General features: G+C 41.7%; 1 protein-coding gene across 2 annotated transcripts in view; it reads right to left on the reverse strand.

Annotated features, from left to right (window-relative positions):
• The window catches only part of LOC109989159 (netrin receptor UNC5C-like), a 230594-nt gene that overhangs the window by 101827 nt on the left and 110178 nt on the right, over nt 1-18589 (reverse strand). For both annotated transcript variants that reach the window (XM_065951374.1, XM_029278676.2), the window contains exons 2-3: nt 16719-16955; nt 612-755 (exon numbers count right to left, since the gene is read on the reverse strand). In XM_065951374.1, the coding sequence (XP_065807446.1) occupies nt 612-755; nt 16719-16955 (381 nt within the window). The remainder of the gene's footprint in view (nt 1-611; nt 756-16718; nt 16956-18589) is intronic.

Raw genomic sequence — 18589 nt, forward strand, 5'->3', positions numbered from 1 at the left:
TACCTTGTAGTATTCATGACCCTCTGGACATGAAACGGAAGCACAGTCAAAATTGTGATTCTTTGGGGCGGCAGTAGTTCCAAGTCTGTCGGGACTTGGGTTGTGAACCGGAGGGTAACTGGTCCAAATCCCGGTGCAGAAGAAAATATGTAAGTGGTGCAGTTCCTGAGTTCTGCTGAGGTTCTCTTAAGCAAGGCACCGAACCCCCAACAACTCTGTGTAGCAGTGTGTAGCATCTCTACTCTGGCAGCTCTCCATTAATGCATGTCCATAAGTCCTGCATGTTTGTGAGAGTGAATTTCTTTTTTTTTTTTTCCCTCAGGAAAAAAAATAAAAATTCTGCATATCATCATTATCAAGAAGAAACATCCAAATGAGCATCTGGAGGAGATTACAGTATCTGTGTGATTGTTTTTGTGTGTTGGTCTGCACATTTATATTTTATTTTTTTGGAGGGGTAAAGGACCTTTGATGTATCTAAAGTGATTTTACAGTTGTTGGTATAATTATCATGAACTCAAACGTGCTCTTACACTGCCTCCTTATTCCAGTGCATGACTATTTTCTAACAGATTCTCCTCACATGCGAGCTGACAGCAGCGTGTACTCACATGCGATGCGGACGTGCGCCTTGCGGCTTTTGGTGGTTCCAGCGGAGCTCCAGGCGACACACTGACACCAGTAATCTTCAGGACCAAACAGCTCCTCCACCTGCTGTCGTGTGATTTCTATACTGGCTTCTCTCACCACCAGACCTGCAGATTAAAGAGAAAAAAGCACCGTTGAGTCAACTGAAACATCAGCAGAAATTAAGAATCTATAGCTAAAGATGACTCATACAAACAAGTCGTAAGTTCTAGTTTTCCGGTTAGCCATTAATTCTCCAGAAAAAGCCTAATCAAATGTGTGTTTAAGCTTTTGCTCTGGTGTATGGCTTTTATGTTAGCTTAAGAAGCCGAAGCGCTGCGCAGTAAAAGTATCTGAGAGTTAATAGAGGCAGAGGATAATCGTACAAGATCTGCTGCTGTTTGCACAGCCAGGTCATTTCACAGTGAAGATTCACTCCAGATTGAATGTAAACTTTGTGAGATTGTTCCTTTTTGACTTCTTGCACTTAGCTCACTCCATTCCTCCAATTCCCTCTTTTCTCGGTTGTGTTTTGAAAGCAGCACCATGAGCAGAATAAGTGTGAGGTTTGAAATAGCAGCATCTAACTGACAGGAGTGCAAGGGAGCCGAGATCGAGGAGGAAAATAACATAAGGTGGCACGGGAAAAAAGGGATGCTGAAAAAAAAAAAGAGATACTGATAGAAAAAAAAGTGGAAATGCATGACAAAAGGAAAGGAATAAAGCAGTAAGAAATCAGTTGGAGGAGGGAGCACAGAAGCACTGATAACGTAAAAAAAAAAAAGGGTTTAAGCTGACAAACTAGAAGGAAAGACGAGAGGAGAATGAGAAAGAGGGGAAGTGAATGGAGAGCAACATGACAGAAGCAGAGTGAGAGGGAGAGAGAGAGGCGGCGACAGAATGAGAGGTGAGAGAGGGCAATGAAATGTGGAAAAGGGAAAGGAGATAAAAATGGGTTTTGGGTTAAAGTATGTGGGACTGGGGAGTTAAAGATCATGGCAGATTACTTCAGGTTCAGCAGTGTTCCAAAGACCAAAGCAACAATCTCTTAGGGGGCTCCGCAAATCAGACTCGGGCCCATTACTTATGAGGACATGCGGTAAGTTCTTGCACACTGGAGAGATTGAGAGACGGTATAGCCACGCTGGCGTGAAGGCAAAGGGGACCAGTAGGAAGGCAAAATGTGAAATCCAGTGAGCAGGACTGTGGTTGAACTAAAGGTCGTTAATGGCCGACAAGAGAAATGAAGAGAAACCCAGGAGGGCAAAGAGTAAGAGAGGTTACACAAGCTTTCCTGAGAAGATAGCAGGGAGATGGGGGGGACATGGCTTAGAAAGAAAGACTTATTGAGGGGACATGAAGATGGAAGAGATGGAAAGAGGTAACTCTGTAGTTTGCAATTTATATAGCATTGTTGGCACCGGGGGGCAAAGAGGGAAAGTAAGGCAGGGAGAGTAAAAAGGTTGTAAAAGGTACCGCTGGCACAACAGCAGATAATAGCTAGACACTTTAAGGGCAGAGAGCAAAAGGCAGAAAAACTTGTGTGTGAAAAGTAGCAAACGAGGGAGATTGTTATGGCTTTAAAAATGAAAGAGCGAGGGACGCGGCAAAAATGAGAGGTAAAAACTACGACAGGCAAAGAGGCAATTATTACGAGCAAGAGAAGCCAACACCGGAGCTGAGACGACTGGTAGGCAGGCGAGGCAATAAGCAAAAAAAAAAAAAAAAACACAGCGTGAGGACAAAAAGGACAAAAAGGGACAGGGAGGTGGTGGAGCAGTGCTGCAAAAGTAATGAGGAAAGTAAGGCAATTACAGTGAATGGTTCATAGAGCCAGGCGACAGTGATGGCAAATGGACTCAAACAAATGCAAAGAAAGCGTACGCGATGGTGCATTAATGGGACTGTGGGATTTGGAGACGCAGTGGGAGGTAGGGAGTAAGCAAGCTTGTGCTGAAAACAGATAAAGAGAATACAAAAAGCACATTTCAAGCTTGTGCGTCACTTTTTATATGGCTCATAGTGCTGAAGGTCAAACGTTATTAGCAGGAAATATGATATTTAATCACTGGGATGTTCAAGTATTCCTCCATATGCCGACGACGCCACTGTTTACGTTGCTTTGGAAACACCACCTCGGGAGCTTTCAGTTGGCATTCAGGGAGCTGCTCACCAACCCTTCAGCAGAACAGATGTTTGCACAGAGACTTACAAACATGTACCTTGAAACCTGCTTTAATCAGCGAGATAACTCACTTTTTGCAAAGATAACTGCAGTCACAGCAGTACTTTGAAAGAGAGAAAGTGGAAGGAGTGCAACATGCTGATACCTGGACCATAAATTATTGTTAGGGATGTCAGTCAGTGACTGAAGGGCAAACCGGGATATTTGTTGCAAGGTATTGCATGTAATGAAACAAGGAGATATTACTTTGAAGACAAAAGGGGGCACAGAGGGTGTCAGGGATATGGGAGGAAAAAAAAAGAAAGAAAGAGGAAAAACAAAACAAAAATGGGACGTATATACTGTAGAGTGAAACAGAGAACATCGAGGAGAGCTGAGTTTGTTTCCCAGTCGGGGAAATCAATGTTTGTAATGATGAAATGTGTTCAATTTGTTTGTGAGGCTAGGCCAGGAAAGATACACCAATCAGATCCTGCTGGCTTGGAGGCAGTCCCTGAACTGTCAATTTCAGAAACTCGAACCTACATTTTTTTTTTTTTTTTACTGATTTCCTTCAATTTTTTCTGAATGGTCTTTTCTCATCGCAAAAAAAAAAAAAGTTAGGTTATGTTAGGCTTCAATTTTGTATTTGTGTACTGTCCCAATCTAAGTTTACTTAACTTTTTTATTTGGAACCTGTTTTTATTTTGAAAGGTAAATCGAAAGTTACTAAATTAACTTAACTCAACTTGCTTAATATTGAAAATTAAATGAAAATAGCTAAAGGGAACTTTAAAAAAGCCTTTAAAAAAGCCTCTTAAAAACGGCTGCTGTATGTCTGACACTGTTTTTTCCTTCACTTTGAGCATAAACAGGATGTTTGTCCTCCTTGTGTCTGGACACGGAGCAAAGAGGCTGCGGGAGCAAAAACACTGACTATCTTCTATTTGGAAAAGAGCACCGGTGACGTCAACAGAGCCTTAATGAAAAGGTGAAAGAGTTTCAACTTGCTCAAAAAAGGTGTAGAGCTCGGAAAAAAAGATGCTGGGCACTGCCCCACATCTCTGGGCGGCCGCCTACTGCAGCGGAAGCTCTCTCCTCACTCTCCTCATTAAAAAAAAAAGGAAAATAATGGCACTCAGAAAAGGTGGACGCAGGGCCGCATGGTGGATATGACTCTTGACTCATCAACTCAGCTGTCTGGGAGTTTTATAAAAGTGAAATGAGCCGTTCTAAGGCGCAGAGTTGTTGTGTTTTATATTTACCTTCTAGCTGCAGGAAGACACTACAGTGGATTAACTACGGTGCACCCACAGGGTCAAAATTACACATGATTAATGCGAATACAAATAATGAACGCATTCATTTTGGATGTTAATTGCACCAGGACCAAAGCAAAAAAGATAATGTTTCATTCCAGGGTCTCTTCGTCTTCAAATGAGAAGGAAATAAAACAGTGGAAATTCGACATACAAAACAAACTTTTGGCAGCACAGATTTGTAAGCATCATAAATAAACATCTATCTACATCTTCCATGAAAGGAGTTACCTTGTTTCTGTCAGTCGTGTCATTGCAGAAAACATGTCAGATGACAGCGAAAAGGTGGGAATAGACAGAAAGAGGTTACACGCGCATGGCGCCGCGTTGGGAGTCGTAGTGATGAAACTGGGGAAGTTGTTCCAATTTGTTTTTTCAATGCAAAACTCAGAAAGCTTGAGTTGCCGGGCAGAAAGTGACAGAATTACCTGAGGCTTCAATAGTCCCAGATCACTCGGTGTCTGATTTTATTTGGATATAGAGCTCAGAGCATTCACATCAGTCTGTTATAAGAAGACAAGCGGGGAAGTTTGGGTCTCTGTGGCATGACAGTCACTCACGTCAACAAAACCAGCGCTGTCAGCTGGGGGAGGTGAGGGGGAGGAAGGAGATGAAAAATGGAAGACAAGTATCAGGACAAGTGGATACTGTCACAAACATTTCTATCAATCACAGAGCTGCGCACAACCCCCGAATATTTCTCTTAGTCCTTAAGTGTCAATGCTTATAACAAAGTTTACTTGTCAGCTGGGAGAAGAAGTATAAAAGGAGCAGGATGTACTTTGTCAGGTCCGGGCTTTCTGCTTTGAACAATGAGATCTGGAAGTAAAGACGCTCAAAGACAGCTTTGGACGGTTTGTAAAGCTTTACATACATACTATATTTTCTGTATCTGTGTGCAGCTGCCTTTCGAAAAATGTAAAATCTTAATGAGTAGGGCGGTTCAGAAAACCTGTAGGTTCCGTCCTTTGGACTTTTAGCCAAAAAAAAAAACAAGATCTAAAAAGAGAAGCTGTACGACAGGAATTACTCACGCTCATCAATATTTCAACATTCAAGAACTCTTAAATGATTTCTGACTTCGGTAAAACACAGAATATGTTTTTGCTGGACACAATCACATCTCTGCAATTTGCATCTATTACCTATTATGTAAGCTGCCCTCAAATGTAAAAGGAATTGATGATTATATCTGCATAAAGACGTCAGATGTTCAGAAAACTGAATTTCTATTATATTTGTACTTTGATGCAATATTAGTAAGAATCAAATAAGTTCCATACCTACAGTATATGTCAATACCATGGCAACAGAAAAAAAGGCCAAAAGGCTTCTATCGGTTTCCAATCTGGGGTCCAGGCCCCCTTATGGGGGGCGGCAAAGATCTCAGTGGGGGATTGTGATGCTTTGTCTGAGGTTGTTTTATCCAAATAAACAATTCAAATTGACGTTGATTTTGGATTTTGCAATGCGGGTCCTTGGGGGGCTCAGCTTTCTTAAATAGAAACAGGGGCAAGGCAGGGTTTTTCATTTTCTTACATTGCAAGCAAAGTCTTGCACATTGCTTAATTGCACAAAGACATTGGCGACGTCTTGGTACTGAAACGTTGCCAATGTATTTGTGAAATTTAGACCGCGTCACCTCCTCTGCTCTCTGTCTGTCAGAGATGTAAATGTGACTTTTGTGTCTTTATGATAAGCCAAAAGAACTTGAGAAACTCACAGATTTGCCGACCTGAGTTTTTAATACCTCTCAGCTGCTCACTCACCTTTGGCAGGTTTGGGTTGAAAATATGACCAAAGATCTGTTAAACGTTGGTTACTTGTTGATTATATCATCATTTCAATGGCAGAGATCACATCATTTTAAGACATGTGGTATCAAAAAGTGTCTGAAATGTTCACAACCTGACTCTGCATAGCTTAAAGAGTAAGGATAAGTGAGTGTTTAACAGGCTACTGTATTTGTCAGACCTCAAACTAATCAGCTTTGTCATGAGCAGCTTAAAGACGCAGATTGAAACAATGTTGGAGCAGAAACTGAAGATAAACTGCTTTTTTAAAGCAGTGATAAGAAAGGCAGAAAATCTTGCTTTTATTTAAAAATATATACTGCCAGTCAAACAAAAAGCAGGCAAACGCTGGGTCAAGTCTACAAAATGTCAAAATAATTAATAGGCTTGTTATAAATAACTAGATGAGTCATCCATTGGACAAACGTTGTTGCATCGTTGGGTTTAGTGGACAAACTGAATGGATTCTGACAACACAATATGAGCAAAATACTATGTTGACCATGTCACCAGTTAAAAGCTAAAAGATGTGTTTCCTGTCATCTCCCTATTTCCCTCGTTGTAAATCAGCTTGTTGGTCCATTTTATGTTTCTTTTCCATATATTGTTTTCTATTTCCCTTGGTGTCAATGTTCCATGGCTGGGCTTTGACAGAAAAACACACAGATGAAGAAAACAGACATGTGAAAGCACGGATCAGAGAGCAAAAGTTTTCATTTCTGTGCATCAAATGATCCAAAATATGGAAAAGAAAAAAAGTGAGAGGCAGCAAGAAGAAAGCGAGCGAGTCAGGGACAGACATTAAAAAAACGGAGACGGGAACTTTGAGGCTAAATGGTTTAGAAAAACAAAGAGATGTTGAAACATGGTAGGGGAAAAAAGCACTCAGAGGATGTGATGTTAAAATGTGATCAGTGGCAGGTCAAACAGACAGGCCTGAAGGGAGAAGACACAGAGGATACAGAAGAAGTCAACACTGGCTATTATTATTTGATCACAGGCACAGAGGGAGAGAGTCAAAGACAAAGACGTTATAGGTCAGGATGGATCCATCCAGCATGGAAGACGCAATAACACAAACAGGTTTGCAACGAAATGCTGCATCTGTGTGGTTGCAGAAGACAAAATAAAGAGACGAGTTAAAGTCTCTGTTTGTGCAAAAATGTGTCCTGCTGAAGGGTCGGTGAGCAGCTCCCTGAATGCAAACTGAAAGCTCCTGAGGGGGGTGTTCAGTAGGTGAGCCGACTCTCTGACCTCCCTGTGGAGGTGAACACACTGCCTCCCCCTGCAGGGATTAGTGCAGGGTTTTGTAGTTTTACTGTGATTGCTGCAGCCACACAGCGGTAACAAAACCTTCACCTACACTCTCACCTTGTTAGCTTCACAACAACACCTGTTCTTTTTTTAATTTGCAGTCAAACACACAACTTCTTTACACTTTTTGTTTAAAATGGTAACATTTAATGCAGCAGTTGATATCCAATATAAAGTAAGAAAACACTGCAATTTTGGAGTTTGTGTTATGTAAGAGTAAAACAGTAGAAGAGGTTGTTAGTGTTTTCAGTCTGTTGTGACATTATGAAGTGGATTTCTCTACTTTTTAGAGACAATGTTAATGTGTATGGTGAGGGGTAGCGGGGTGTCTTGGAAAATATTTCCAATATTGGCAGAAAGTTTGTGAATCACTGGTCTAATGTGTGCGTTCAGAGGATTATAATGATTAAATCTGTTGAAAACTGTCCTCATGTCTGTGGTCTCCATCATTTTTAAAACTGGTTCAGATTTGAAAATGGTCAGCCTGAAGATCTGAGGAAGTGGTGTGTTACATTAAATGAAATATCCTATCCTATCCTATCCTAAGAGAGAGAAAGATGGAGAGAGAAGGAGCGGAAAGGTAAACGACAACAGGATGAGAGAGAGACGAGAGTGACTGAGTTCTTCACCGATGGAGGGAAATCATGCAGGACATCGACGGAGCAGACTCACTGGTCTGTGACCAATTGAACACTCTCAGTGCACACCTGCGTGCTTGTGTGTGTGTGTGTGTGTGTGTGTGTGTGTGTGTGTGTGTGTGTGTGTGTGTGTGTGTGTGTACTCTCTCCTAATAGCTCCCACTCCGACACTGATTGATCATCCCTGTCCCTCCTGGTGCATGTTTGAATACCTCTCCTCTCTAAGTGTGTGTGTGTGTATTTTCAAGCGTGTGTTTCTATGTGTGTGTGTACATGTGAATGTCATTGTGCAGGAACACTTATGTCCTCCATTGCTCTGTGGAGGCCGTGACCTAGGCCGCTTAAGGACACGAGAGCAGGTCTGCTCCAACCAAACACACATATATAGAGTCAAATAAATATGAACATACACACTGAGCAGCATTTTCAGGTACGCAAACAAAAAAATAAAACACTCCAAAGCACAAAATCAGCCTGTCAGCACGCAACTTTTGTTGAAATTCTGATAGTTGTTCATAATTGAAATCTAATAATCTCAGTCGACGGAGGCCGAGAAAGAGAGCGGCAAAAAGATGGGACATGGGAGAAAGACGAGGGTGAGAAAGCTGAAGGAAAGACAGCAGAGGAGAATAGGAGTTGTGCCAGAGCGAGGGAGCGAGGTAGAGAGGTAGAGAGAGAGAGAGGAGAAATCAAAGCGGGAAGAAAAAGGAGGAGAGACAAAGGGAAAAGACGAGAAGAAATCAATACGAATGCGATGGCAGCAAAGGAGGGAAAGAGGTCACAAATCACCCAAGCCAATACTGTGTGTGCCAATAATGTAAGTGTGTGTGCGTGTATGTGAAGTCACAGGTCAGTGCAAGCAGACTAATAACCATTCACACTTTAAGCTAATGGAGACAAAGTAAGTAACATAGTACACAATGTGTCATTAGCCCATTTCAAGGCTAATGGAGATATACTGAGGTCGTACGCACGCTGTTTAAATAAACACAGCAAGTGCCCTTCACAATAAGATATGCAATCTAGACAAATTATGCTGGTTCTCACCTCGAGTCACATTAATTCAGATGGAGGTATGGTCGCCATGTTTTTAGCAAATGTCACCGTTAACAAGGCTACATTATTAAAAGGCCAGGATGGAGGATTTTTTGGTGGAGGTGCAGGGAACAGCTGGAGAGGAGACCCAGCGGGAGGTGGAGTAAGCTCTGTTTGTCAAGGATGCTGAGACAGACATAGCAGGTAGTTAAGGTCTTAAGCCTTCCATTGGAAGCTGACCCCTGTTACCCCTCAGCCCTCCAGCTGACCCCTCCTCCCCACTCACTCAGTCTTCAGTCCTTGCTGGTGACCTTCACCAGGGTTATCCGCCCCCCCCATATGTGACTAGATTCAGGGTAAGTCATGTGTTGCCATGACGCTCACATATAACTACACTTTTCAGCCATTATAAAGACAACAATTTACCTCAATATATTTTTAGAAGCTTCACTTTTGGTGCACAAACAATAAACAAAGAAGCGGAATAAAGAAGTAAACAGCTAAACATTATCGTCACTCCAATTCCTACAATTAGAAATTAACAGACAACAATTTTATGAGAAATTGCCTCCCTGTAAAAAACATTTAAATCTTTGGGCTTTTGATGCCTTTATGTAGAGAAAGAGCAGTCAAGGAGGCAGGGAGTCAAAAACAGGGTTGGGAAAGAATGGCACAGATCAGACTTGAACCCGGCCCGCCTGCTTCAGGGACAACAGCCTCTGTACATGGGGCACAGGAATTAACCACTAGGCTTCCGGGCCCCCATAGGACACTTTCAAAGTCCTATTTTTAGTTCATAGAGCACTCAATGGTTCATCTCCCAAGTCTATTTCTGACTTGTTCACAGGCTACAGCCCCACCCGCGCCCTCAGGTCATCGGGTGGAGGTCTTTTGCCCTTGCTCAGAATAAAATCAAAGTCCTAAGAGGGGGCCTTTAGTTACGGGGGTCCTTCTCTCTGGAACAAACTAACCTTTGACCTGAAGTCCATCACACCTGTCCCTACTTTTAAAATTACACTAAAGCATATCTTTTTTAGATATATATATATATATATGATATATATCCAATGCTCTCACACTTTTATTGACGACTGCTGTTATTTTTTATAATGCTTTGTGTTGGCTTTGCCAAATAAATCTACTCCACACATGATTTAACGTCTTTTAGACAGCTCAGCAAGGCTTGCATAGAGTTATTATTAGTTTTTTTTGGCAGGTAGACTTGTAAGTCATCTTCAAAACAATGCAAAGAAATATTAGCAAGCACCTGTAAAGAAAAAAGAATGGGGCCTAAAATGGAGCCTTGAGGGACCCCACGTGACCACATCAAGCCAGTACTGGCTCCTGTCACCTTCAGGATCCAGTTTAAGATGTTAGCACCTGTTTTAGAAACTTTACATGGTTTGGCACCGTCCTACTTATCCGAGCTGTTGCATTCAACTCATCAGATGCTTTTGGATGTTCAACTATGTCGGCTAAAAACCTGAGGTAAAAGAGCCTTTACGGTGGCCGCTCCTAACTTATGGAACATCAAAAACGCCACATCCACTGAAACTTTCAAATTGCTGCATAAAACAGACCTCTTCGCGGTGGCCTTTTATACAAGTTGAGCTTGACATTTTGACCTTTCATTATCTTCCTATTTATTGTGCTTTATTAATATATTTGTTATTTGTCCTGTACATTAGTCTATTTATGTTTTTTTGTTTTGCTTTTGGCTTAAATGTTTGTGCATCACGTATGTGCCTCAAAATGTCTTCCATGCATAGCGCTGTTTTTCTCTTTTTTCTCAGTGTGTAAAAAAAGATTGTAAATCCTGGTCTTTTAATTAAGGTCGTTCCGTCACGTTGTTTCTCACCCCCTGCTTTCATCCGTAAACTCGTTGATCTTCTCAGTTTTGTTTTCACCAACAAGAGAACAAAGTGATGACAACCATCTTGTAAATGTATTTCGCTACATTGCGTCTCGCACGAAACAGTTTGACACAAACAACTTTAAACCTTTTTTTCATCTATGTTTGAACTCCTCGACATTGTTACGATCGTGTTCTTTTTATCTCGATGCCCCAAAGATCAAAGGGAACGACGCGCCCCTGCACGAACGCTGACGTTTCTTTATCTCCTGCAACAAAGTACAATAAACACAGGAGTAAACACAGAGTGGGAGTAAGCGCGAGAAAGAAAACAACACAGCAGGATTGGTATCATCTCTCTCCTCAGTGTGACTCCATGATATCTATTTGGCCTTTCCAGCCCTCTCAGAGGCCTCGTCCATCAGCCATCCCTCAACCATCCCCTCCCCTCTCCCGCTCATGTTCTATCTGCCTCTGCTCGCGTGTCGAGCACCGAACAGCATGGAGCAAGAGAGAGGAGATCAGGAAGGGAGGAATAAAAAAAGAAAGGGAGGGATGGACAGGGCGAGGTAGCGAGCAGATAATAAAAGCAGTAAGGGGGCCATAGCTTCTAGCTGTGTCTGAGAAACAGCAGGAAACAAAGAGGAGAAAACAGCTTACAGACTTCAAGTTTTTCTCACAGATAAACAGATAAAACCGAGCTCACACACTGTGCAGGCTTTAGGAAAAAGACCCAGCTTTCTATGCGATTCACTACAATACTGCATTATTCATTCATAATTTCCTATCATGGCCATTCCTTCATTGGTGACACAAATGCTGTGCAAAAAGCTATAAAAAAAAAAGTACCTCACTTAATTATGATAAGACTTTTTGAGTTTCTTCGTTGCACTGCGTGAGTTCAAAATAGTCATAACCGTCTTTATCGCCCATAAAAGATAAACGTCAGATTATTGCAGTTGCAGAAAACTTTGCACAAATAACACAAATCCAAGATAATAAGGAAAACAACAAACCATTTTTTAAAGCCATTTTCTTGCAGGTAAAAAAAGGCATCTCCAAAGCCTGCACAGCTCTTAATATTGCATAATAACCCCAGTGTATTTATAAATTCATAATATTTTGATGTGTGTTTCTGTATGAATTATAGCAAGCATACAAGAGGAAGTGTCCTGGAACAGTACAAAGAAGCAAGGAGTCAATCCATTTTTTATAACAGTGACATTATGTTGGCTTTGTACGACATAAATTAGGCATCCAGCTTAATTCAAGCCATCCAAAGATTTAAAACCAAATCCATGTTCTAACCCAGCCTGAGGGCCATTCCTTCTGGAAAAGTTAACGCGGGGCTAAAAAACTTTCTATCAAACATATCGGTCATCGAGGCTTTTACTGTATGATATATGTGACCAAGTATTAAGTATGATACTAGCCATTTTTGTACGTTTGATCTACTGCAACGTTTCTGAGTTTGTGTTTGGATCTTAAATTATCTTTTGGGATCTTTAGTGTCACCTGAACTGAAAATTATGAGATATTTAGAATTGGCTCAGTTTTTTTGAATTTTTGGTGTGCATGTTCTCAACCCGAAACGTTGCCAGCAAATGTTGTTTTGCAAATTAGACAGTTAGCAGGAGTTTACATTTAAGGTATATTATGCACAATTTAACATTAATATAGCAGACATTAAATATATTCTATATATCGTTGAGAAATGAATTTCTGAAAAAGGGAGGGAAGTCCAACTCCCTCTGGGCTTGTTGTTCTCAGCTCTGTGTTCACACTGAAGGGAAGGCATCTCCCTCAGTTTGATTTATGTTTCACTGAGAGGCTCAACATGTTTAATATATTTTTTTGCATGAAGCTCTCCCTCTCCAACAGTTAGCCGTGCTACCACATCGTGGAAGATGGGCGGAAGAAAGATGGCCCCGCCCACTCAGGGATGCTGTACATGGAGGCGCAATGGCTGAGTTTCTTCACAAGAGTACAACTGAAGCAAAACCAAAAGATTTTCCAAAGAGAAGCAGAGTATTTTTAGGTGTACACTACTTCAAAAAAATAAGAACCAAGTCTGCTTTGGGCTGCATATCTGCTACACTCGGTAGGAGGGGAGGGGTGGGGGAGTTGGGGAGGTGGTGCGCTGAGGGAGTTTTGTTTTGGATTCGATGTTGTCGAGAATAAGCAGATGTCAGTTAAATGACTGACTGGCTGATCCTGATCCTGGACAGACCTCATGGTGTCCATCACATACACTCTGAGAGTCTGCATCCATGGGTCATTGATTGAATTGAATTTCCCCACAGTAACGCTCTGTCTCAAGTCCAGCAGCTAGCAAACGAACGGCTGATGGGAGACTAATAAATGACGAGCAGCTGCACATGATGTCAGTAATGAACACTCAGAGATGGGAGGACAAAAAAGGAAGACAATGCGTGCCTATTGAAAAAGAAGAAGAAGTTAAACTTTATAAATCCCTGAGAGGATATTCAAATTTTCCACCCTCTTATTGAACAAGCTATAAACACAAAGGCCAAAATTCATGCCCATGCACAAACAGGATCCTATGGACATGCACTAATGGAGAGATGTAGAAACACAGACATCTGTTGGTTAATCCGGGGGTACCACAGATTATGTCCAAGTACAATTACATGGTTTAATTCATAAGAAACAAGCTATTACTCCACATTAACATTGTTCATTTGGAATTCATGCTGGAGAGAAATGCTGAGTCATGATATATAAATAACATGTCCAGTTCCTGATAAATGGTCAAAAACCCTGAGAACATTTTAGAGAGATAAAGGTCAAGGATAAGAAACAATTTAAGGAAAAAAAAGGGGACAATGGGAGAGTGACCATGGGGGTAGTAGAGGGGGGGAAAGGGGGACCCAGGGCCCTAAAGGAGGAAGGGGACCCTGTTGGTCCTGAAATAAATCTACAGTTGGATTCTCTCGAAGTCATAATTGTCATTTTAAAGGTAAAACTGGAAGAATAAATGAACATGATCCTTAACTCTTAAAAAAAGCAAAAAAGCAATTGAAGTAAAAAAAGACTTTTAGATGGTTCAAAATGATTCAAATGCTAAAAGGATGCACATTTTACAAAGTTGAATTTCCTGTTATTGTTGAATTTAAACTGTATTTAAGGTAGCAACATAAAGTTATAGTTATTTAAAGTAGTCATGATACCAGAATATTGAACTTCAATATGATTTTAATAAAAATCAAACTATATCAATACCTGTTTGATACCATGGCAACAGAAACAAAAGTGATTGACACCCATTATTGGATGATGTCTTGTTTTAATTTAACAAAAATTGCAGGCAAACTCTGTCTCATTGTCTTAAATGTTGGGATTTCTGTGTCAGACATGGCAATGCTTGGTTTGTGCGTTAGACTGCATGAACATCCGTATGTGCAATCCAACGCAAAAATCTCAACGTTGCCAATGATTTTGTGTTATTTAATGTGTGTTCAAGAGTTTGTCTGCCATTTTTGCTGCACTCACTTCTCTCCTACACTCCTGTTTTTAAAAATAGACGTAATATTCTTACTACTTTTAGTACTTTTCAATACTAGTGGTCGTTAAAATAACAGAGATTTTATTCTTTTAAAATGTGTCGTATTGAAAAGTATTGAAGGAGGAACATTTTGTCGACCTTAATTTAAACCAGTTAATGGGTCAATTGTGCAATGGAGCTGTGGTTTTATTAATATCTCAGGGTAAACTGAGGTTGCTGGCGGAGGGGCCCAAAGTGATGTATTTTCATCGGGCCCAGAAATCCTGAAGAACGCCTCTGAGAGCGACACAGAGGAAGATTAAACACAAGTGAGGAGGGAAAAGGAGAGAAAGAAGATGAAAAGGAAAACGACAAAAGAATGAGGGATGAAAGTGAAGGACGGGAAAAACCAAGGGAGGGATGAAAAGGAAGAAAACTCTGCAACAGAGAAGTGTTTAAGAAATCAAAAACAAGTAAAACATATTTGAAGACAGAAGGCAAGGGTTAGAAGAAAAGGAAATACGACATGCACCTCACACAGAAACTACACATCTATTTATATTCTCTTCTATTGAAGCTGTTCTTTGTGCTCTCTGTGTGCATCTCTGCAGGCCTATTGTTATCCATGTGACAGGTAAGTCATGGGAAACTTCCACGTATACTGCTCAGCTTCTTATGCTTCTTATGTTTCTGTCTTTTGTTGTCGCACCGTAGCAGCCGACCAACTCTGACGTTGAAGAAGTAACACATGAAGCAGGTACGGCTGTGTTTTGCTCGAGGGTCTTTGTTGGACACGGGCAAACTTCTGGGAGGGCGATACGTTGTGTCAGCTGGAGTATTTTGCTCACCTGCCTCAAGAAAATAAAAAAACAAAATCCACTGCCGACATGCTGATTTGTGCTACTGTTGACCCCAGTGTGTATTTCATCCAGCAGGTAGCATATATCAGGAGTTTTCAAACTGTTTCCAGCCTGCTTTTAGCTGCTTGCCCGGGGGACTGAGGCTCATTAACAAGCAGGTGGAGACCCATAAGCTGAGCTCATGTCAGCCTCAAGTCTAAGAAAGCAGGTTGTGTACGTCTTTGTCTCCCTGCCAGAACAACAGCATGATTCATCATTACCCTCGCACTGCAGAGTAATAGCATGTGCTGTCAAGTGACAAGTGTGGGGCCCTGGCTGCAGTCCAGCGCATCACTGCGGATCCTATTAAAACTGTCCTGTGAACATGGCAGTAAAGTATTGGTCGCAGGACAGCTGCATACACACATCTGACATGTGACTTATCTCTCCGCACAGATAACTAAACATCTGAATAATCGCTTTGACCCGTTTGCCTACAGTGGACCAGAGAGGCAAGCTGGGGGAAATGTTAGCCACTATTTCTGGATCGTGAGAATTTTATATCGCACGCAGTGAAATATCATCAGTGTCAGGCTCGTAAAAAGTTGTCAGGCAAAGAGGTCAACTCTTAAGGAGAATAAAAGGCTTGATTATGCTTTACAACTTTGCACCTCAGATATGTGAAAGTAGCCTTACACCTGCCTGCTCTTTTTAATTTAAAAGTCAGTGTGTTAGGGCGCACTCACACTGGCAAAGTCGTCCCGTACCGTGCTTAAAGGCTTTATGTGATTTTTCACACTTAAATGTAATATAAATCAAGTATATCCTCTGAAAATAACTCTGAGTCATGACTGTCTACAATGGGTGTAACACCCGAGTCCCACTGTCTGTGATGTTTTCAGAGTTTTCAGAGTCCTATCTTCACTTTGTTTACATCGCCCGGACGGCCGGCTGACTCCTCCCCTCGCGTATAAAAGTTGTTTAATTGAGGGACTAGAGAAAAGAAGAATAACATACTGTACTCACTGCTTAACTGTGTTTCTAGATCACGCTCATTTCAGGTAAATTTACATGCAGTGTGAAGATACGAGCATAATAAAGATCGCTAGCATTAGCATGCTAACACAACAATGCAGCGCGAGTTGTTTTCGTTTCATGCTGGTGCTCAAGGGCGACATCTGCTTGATCAAAAAATCGTATATAAAGCCTTTAAGGACGATTGTCCCCCCCTCCCCTTGCCCCCGCTGACCTGCACTCACACTGCTCCAGGACAAACCGGGCCTAAGCATGGTTACCTCATGTACATAACGTTGTAATACAACACATGCATTGTGCCAAAGCATGGTACGGATTGCTTAGAGTTAGTGCGCCCTTAATGCGTTTTTTAAAACACAGTGTTTCTTGTGTTTCAACTGACATGTCACAGATTATTTTTGCTTCAGGTATTTTCTGTCAAAAACGCCCTGTCATGGAAAAACGTTTGACAGCCTGTTGACTGACAAAACCCCTGAATAACTTTAGCATGGCAGTTTTCATTTAATGTCATTTTTATGTTCTTGACAGTGTGTTTCAGATCCCCCCCCTCCACTCTCGGGTGAAATGTTTGTGTGTACAGTATGTGACTTCACTCACCTGAGGTTTCATCCACCCTCTCCTCCACAGTGTGGTCTTTCTGATGGACCCACTCGCTGTTGCACTTAAAGTAGATCTGCGTGGCAGGTGTCGCCTTGCAGTACAGGTTGACAGGTTTGTTCTTGACGATGTAGCCCTCCTCGGGTTCAAACAGGAAGTGAGGTAAGGGCTCCGGAGGGTCCGAGGGGAAGGTTTCTGGGAGTTCGCTGAGACTCAGAAAGTCGTCATCGTCTCTCACTGCGGGAGGAGGACAAAAGAAAAAAAGATGTTAGAATAATGGCGGTTGCTGCTTCTCAGTTCAGATTATCAGCTTTACCAGACTCTGCGTTATCGACTCCCTCAGAGGACTAATAGACAGGCGTTTGGATCAGGGAGGAAATGCAGCACTTTTTCAATTGTTCATTATCGTTTTGTGTTTCACATCAGCGAGCAGCAGTGTCCTCTGATCTCAGTGAGTGTGAGACAATGTCGTTCTCATTTGATCACTAATAACTGCCGTGTCTCCAGCCGGTGACCTCAGCAGAGTACAATTTTCCTCCACTGAGCCATAAAAACGCACCTCTAATCAGCTGTTGATTGTTGAGACCATTTATTTATGAAAGCCGTATTGCTACCACGGTTGGTTTTTAAAATCAAAGACGAGCAATACGATCTAAAATCTTTGCTTCTGAAAATCAACACAAAGATCCCTGCAGACATGCAGAGACAAGGATGTTACAGTTGACTAACTAAGAGGGCAGACTCATAGAGGAGGGGAAAAAAACACAGATCTGCATCAGCATCAGCATCTCAGCATCAAGTTGTGCAGTCATGCATTTCATTTAGACGCTCCTTAGTCCATTGTGTTACACAAAATTCTGACATGTTTATCAGAAAAACAACACATAGTTGTCTCGTGTGCGTTTGAGTGTCCAATCAGAAAATGCTGCGATACACCGCCAGGACCATTTACTGTAAACACAGCGTTTATCTGAACAAACATGAAAACCACAGAAAAGAGGTGTCGTACTATAAATGCCACTAAACACAACGTTTGTGAAATAATAAGGCAGCTTGATGCGAGCCAGCTGAGATGAAGCCAGTCCATCAAAACAGCACATTGAGTCTCTACTTATGATCTCTCTCCCGGGCTCTTTAGTACCCTGATGATTTCTGTTCTCAGGACTGTGTACCATTTTATTCAACGAGGGCCCGTGTCCACTTACGGCTTTTTGTTTTGCGCTGGCGGTGCCCAGTTCCTACATTTTGTAGCGCTTCTCACTGCCACTTACTGTTGCTTGGTTACAAGAGTTGTACAAGTTACAATGTAAAGAAAACGTGACGGCATGAGCAGCAACTCTCGACCTGAAAATTGTAGCGCTCAAAAGAAGAGTCAGACGAGAATATCCTCCGCCATTTTTGTTGACAAAGTCGTCAACAAGTCCGGTCCCTTTTTGACTTTGATTGGTCGGTGAGGGAGAAGTGACATTGATGACCACGGGACTATTTTTAACTGAGAGCAGTGTGACAAAAAAAACCAGCTGACATTGAGGATGTTTTTGTTCTAAGGTTACTGAGCGCTAAAAACGCCTAACTGAACAGGTTCTTAGAGGGACAATAGTTGGTTGATGGGAAGTAGCTGGGAGGTGGATAGGAGGTGTATTGGAGGTAGATAAACCAAAAGGGGCGGTAGATGTGAGGTAAATAGGAGGTAGATAGACAATACTGGCGTCAGTGGACCCCAGGATGCAAAGAAAGGAGAAATAACTACCTGCTAATTGTTAGCAAGCTATCTAGCCAGGTCACAAATGTAACAATAAATTAACCCAGAGTTTTCCAACGACGTATGCATTAATTATTGCCTTATGAATCTCTACAAACCATTATTCTTT

The sequence above is a fragment of the Labrus bergylta genome, chromosome 2 (genome assembly GCF_963930695.1).
Source record: "Labrus bergylta chromosome 2, fLabBer1.1, whole genome shotgun sequence".
Classification (NCBI taxonomy): domain Eukaryota; kingdom Metazoa; phylum Chordata; class Actinopteri; order Labriformes; family Labridae; genus Labrus; species Labrus bergylta.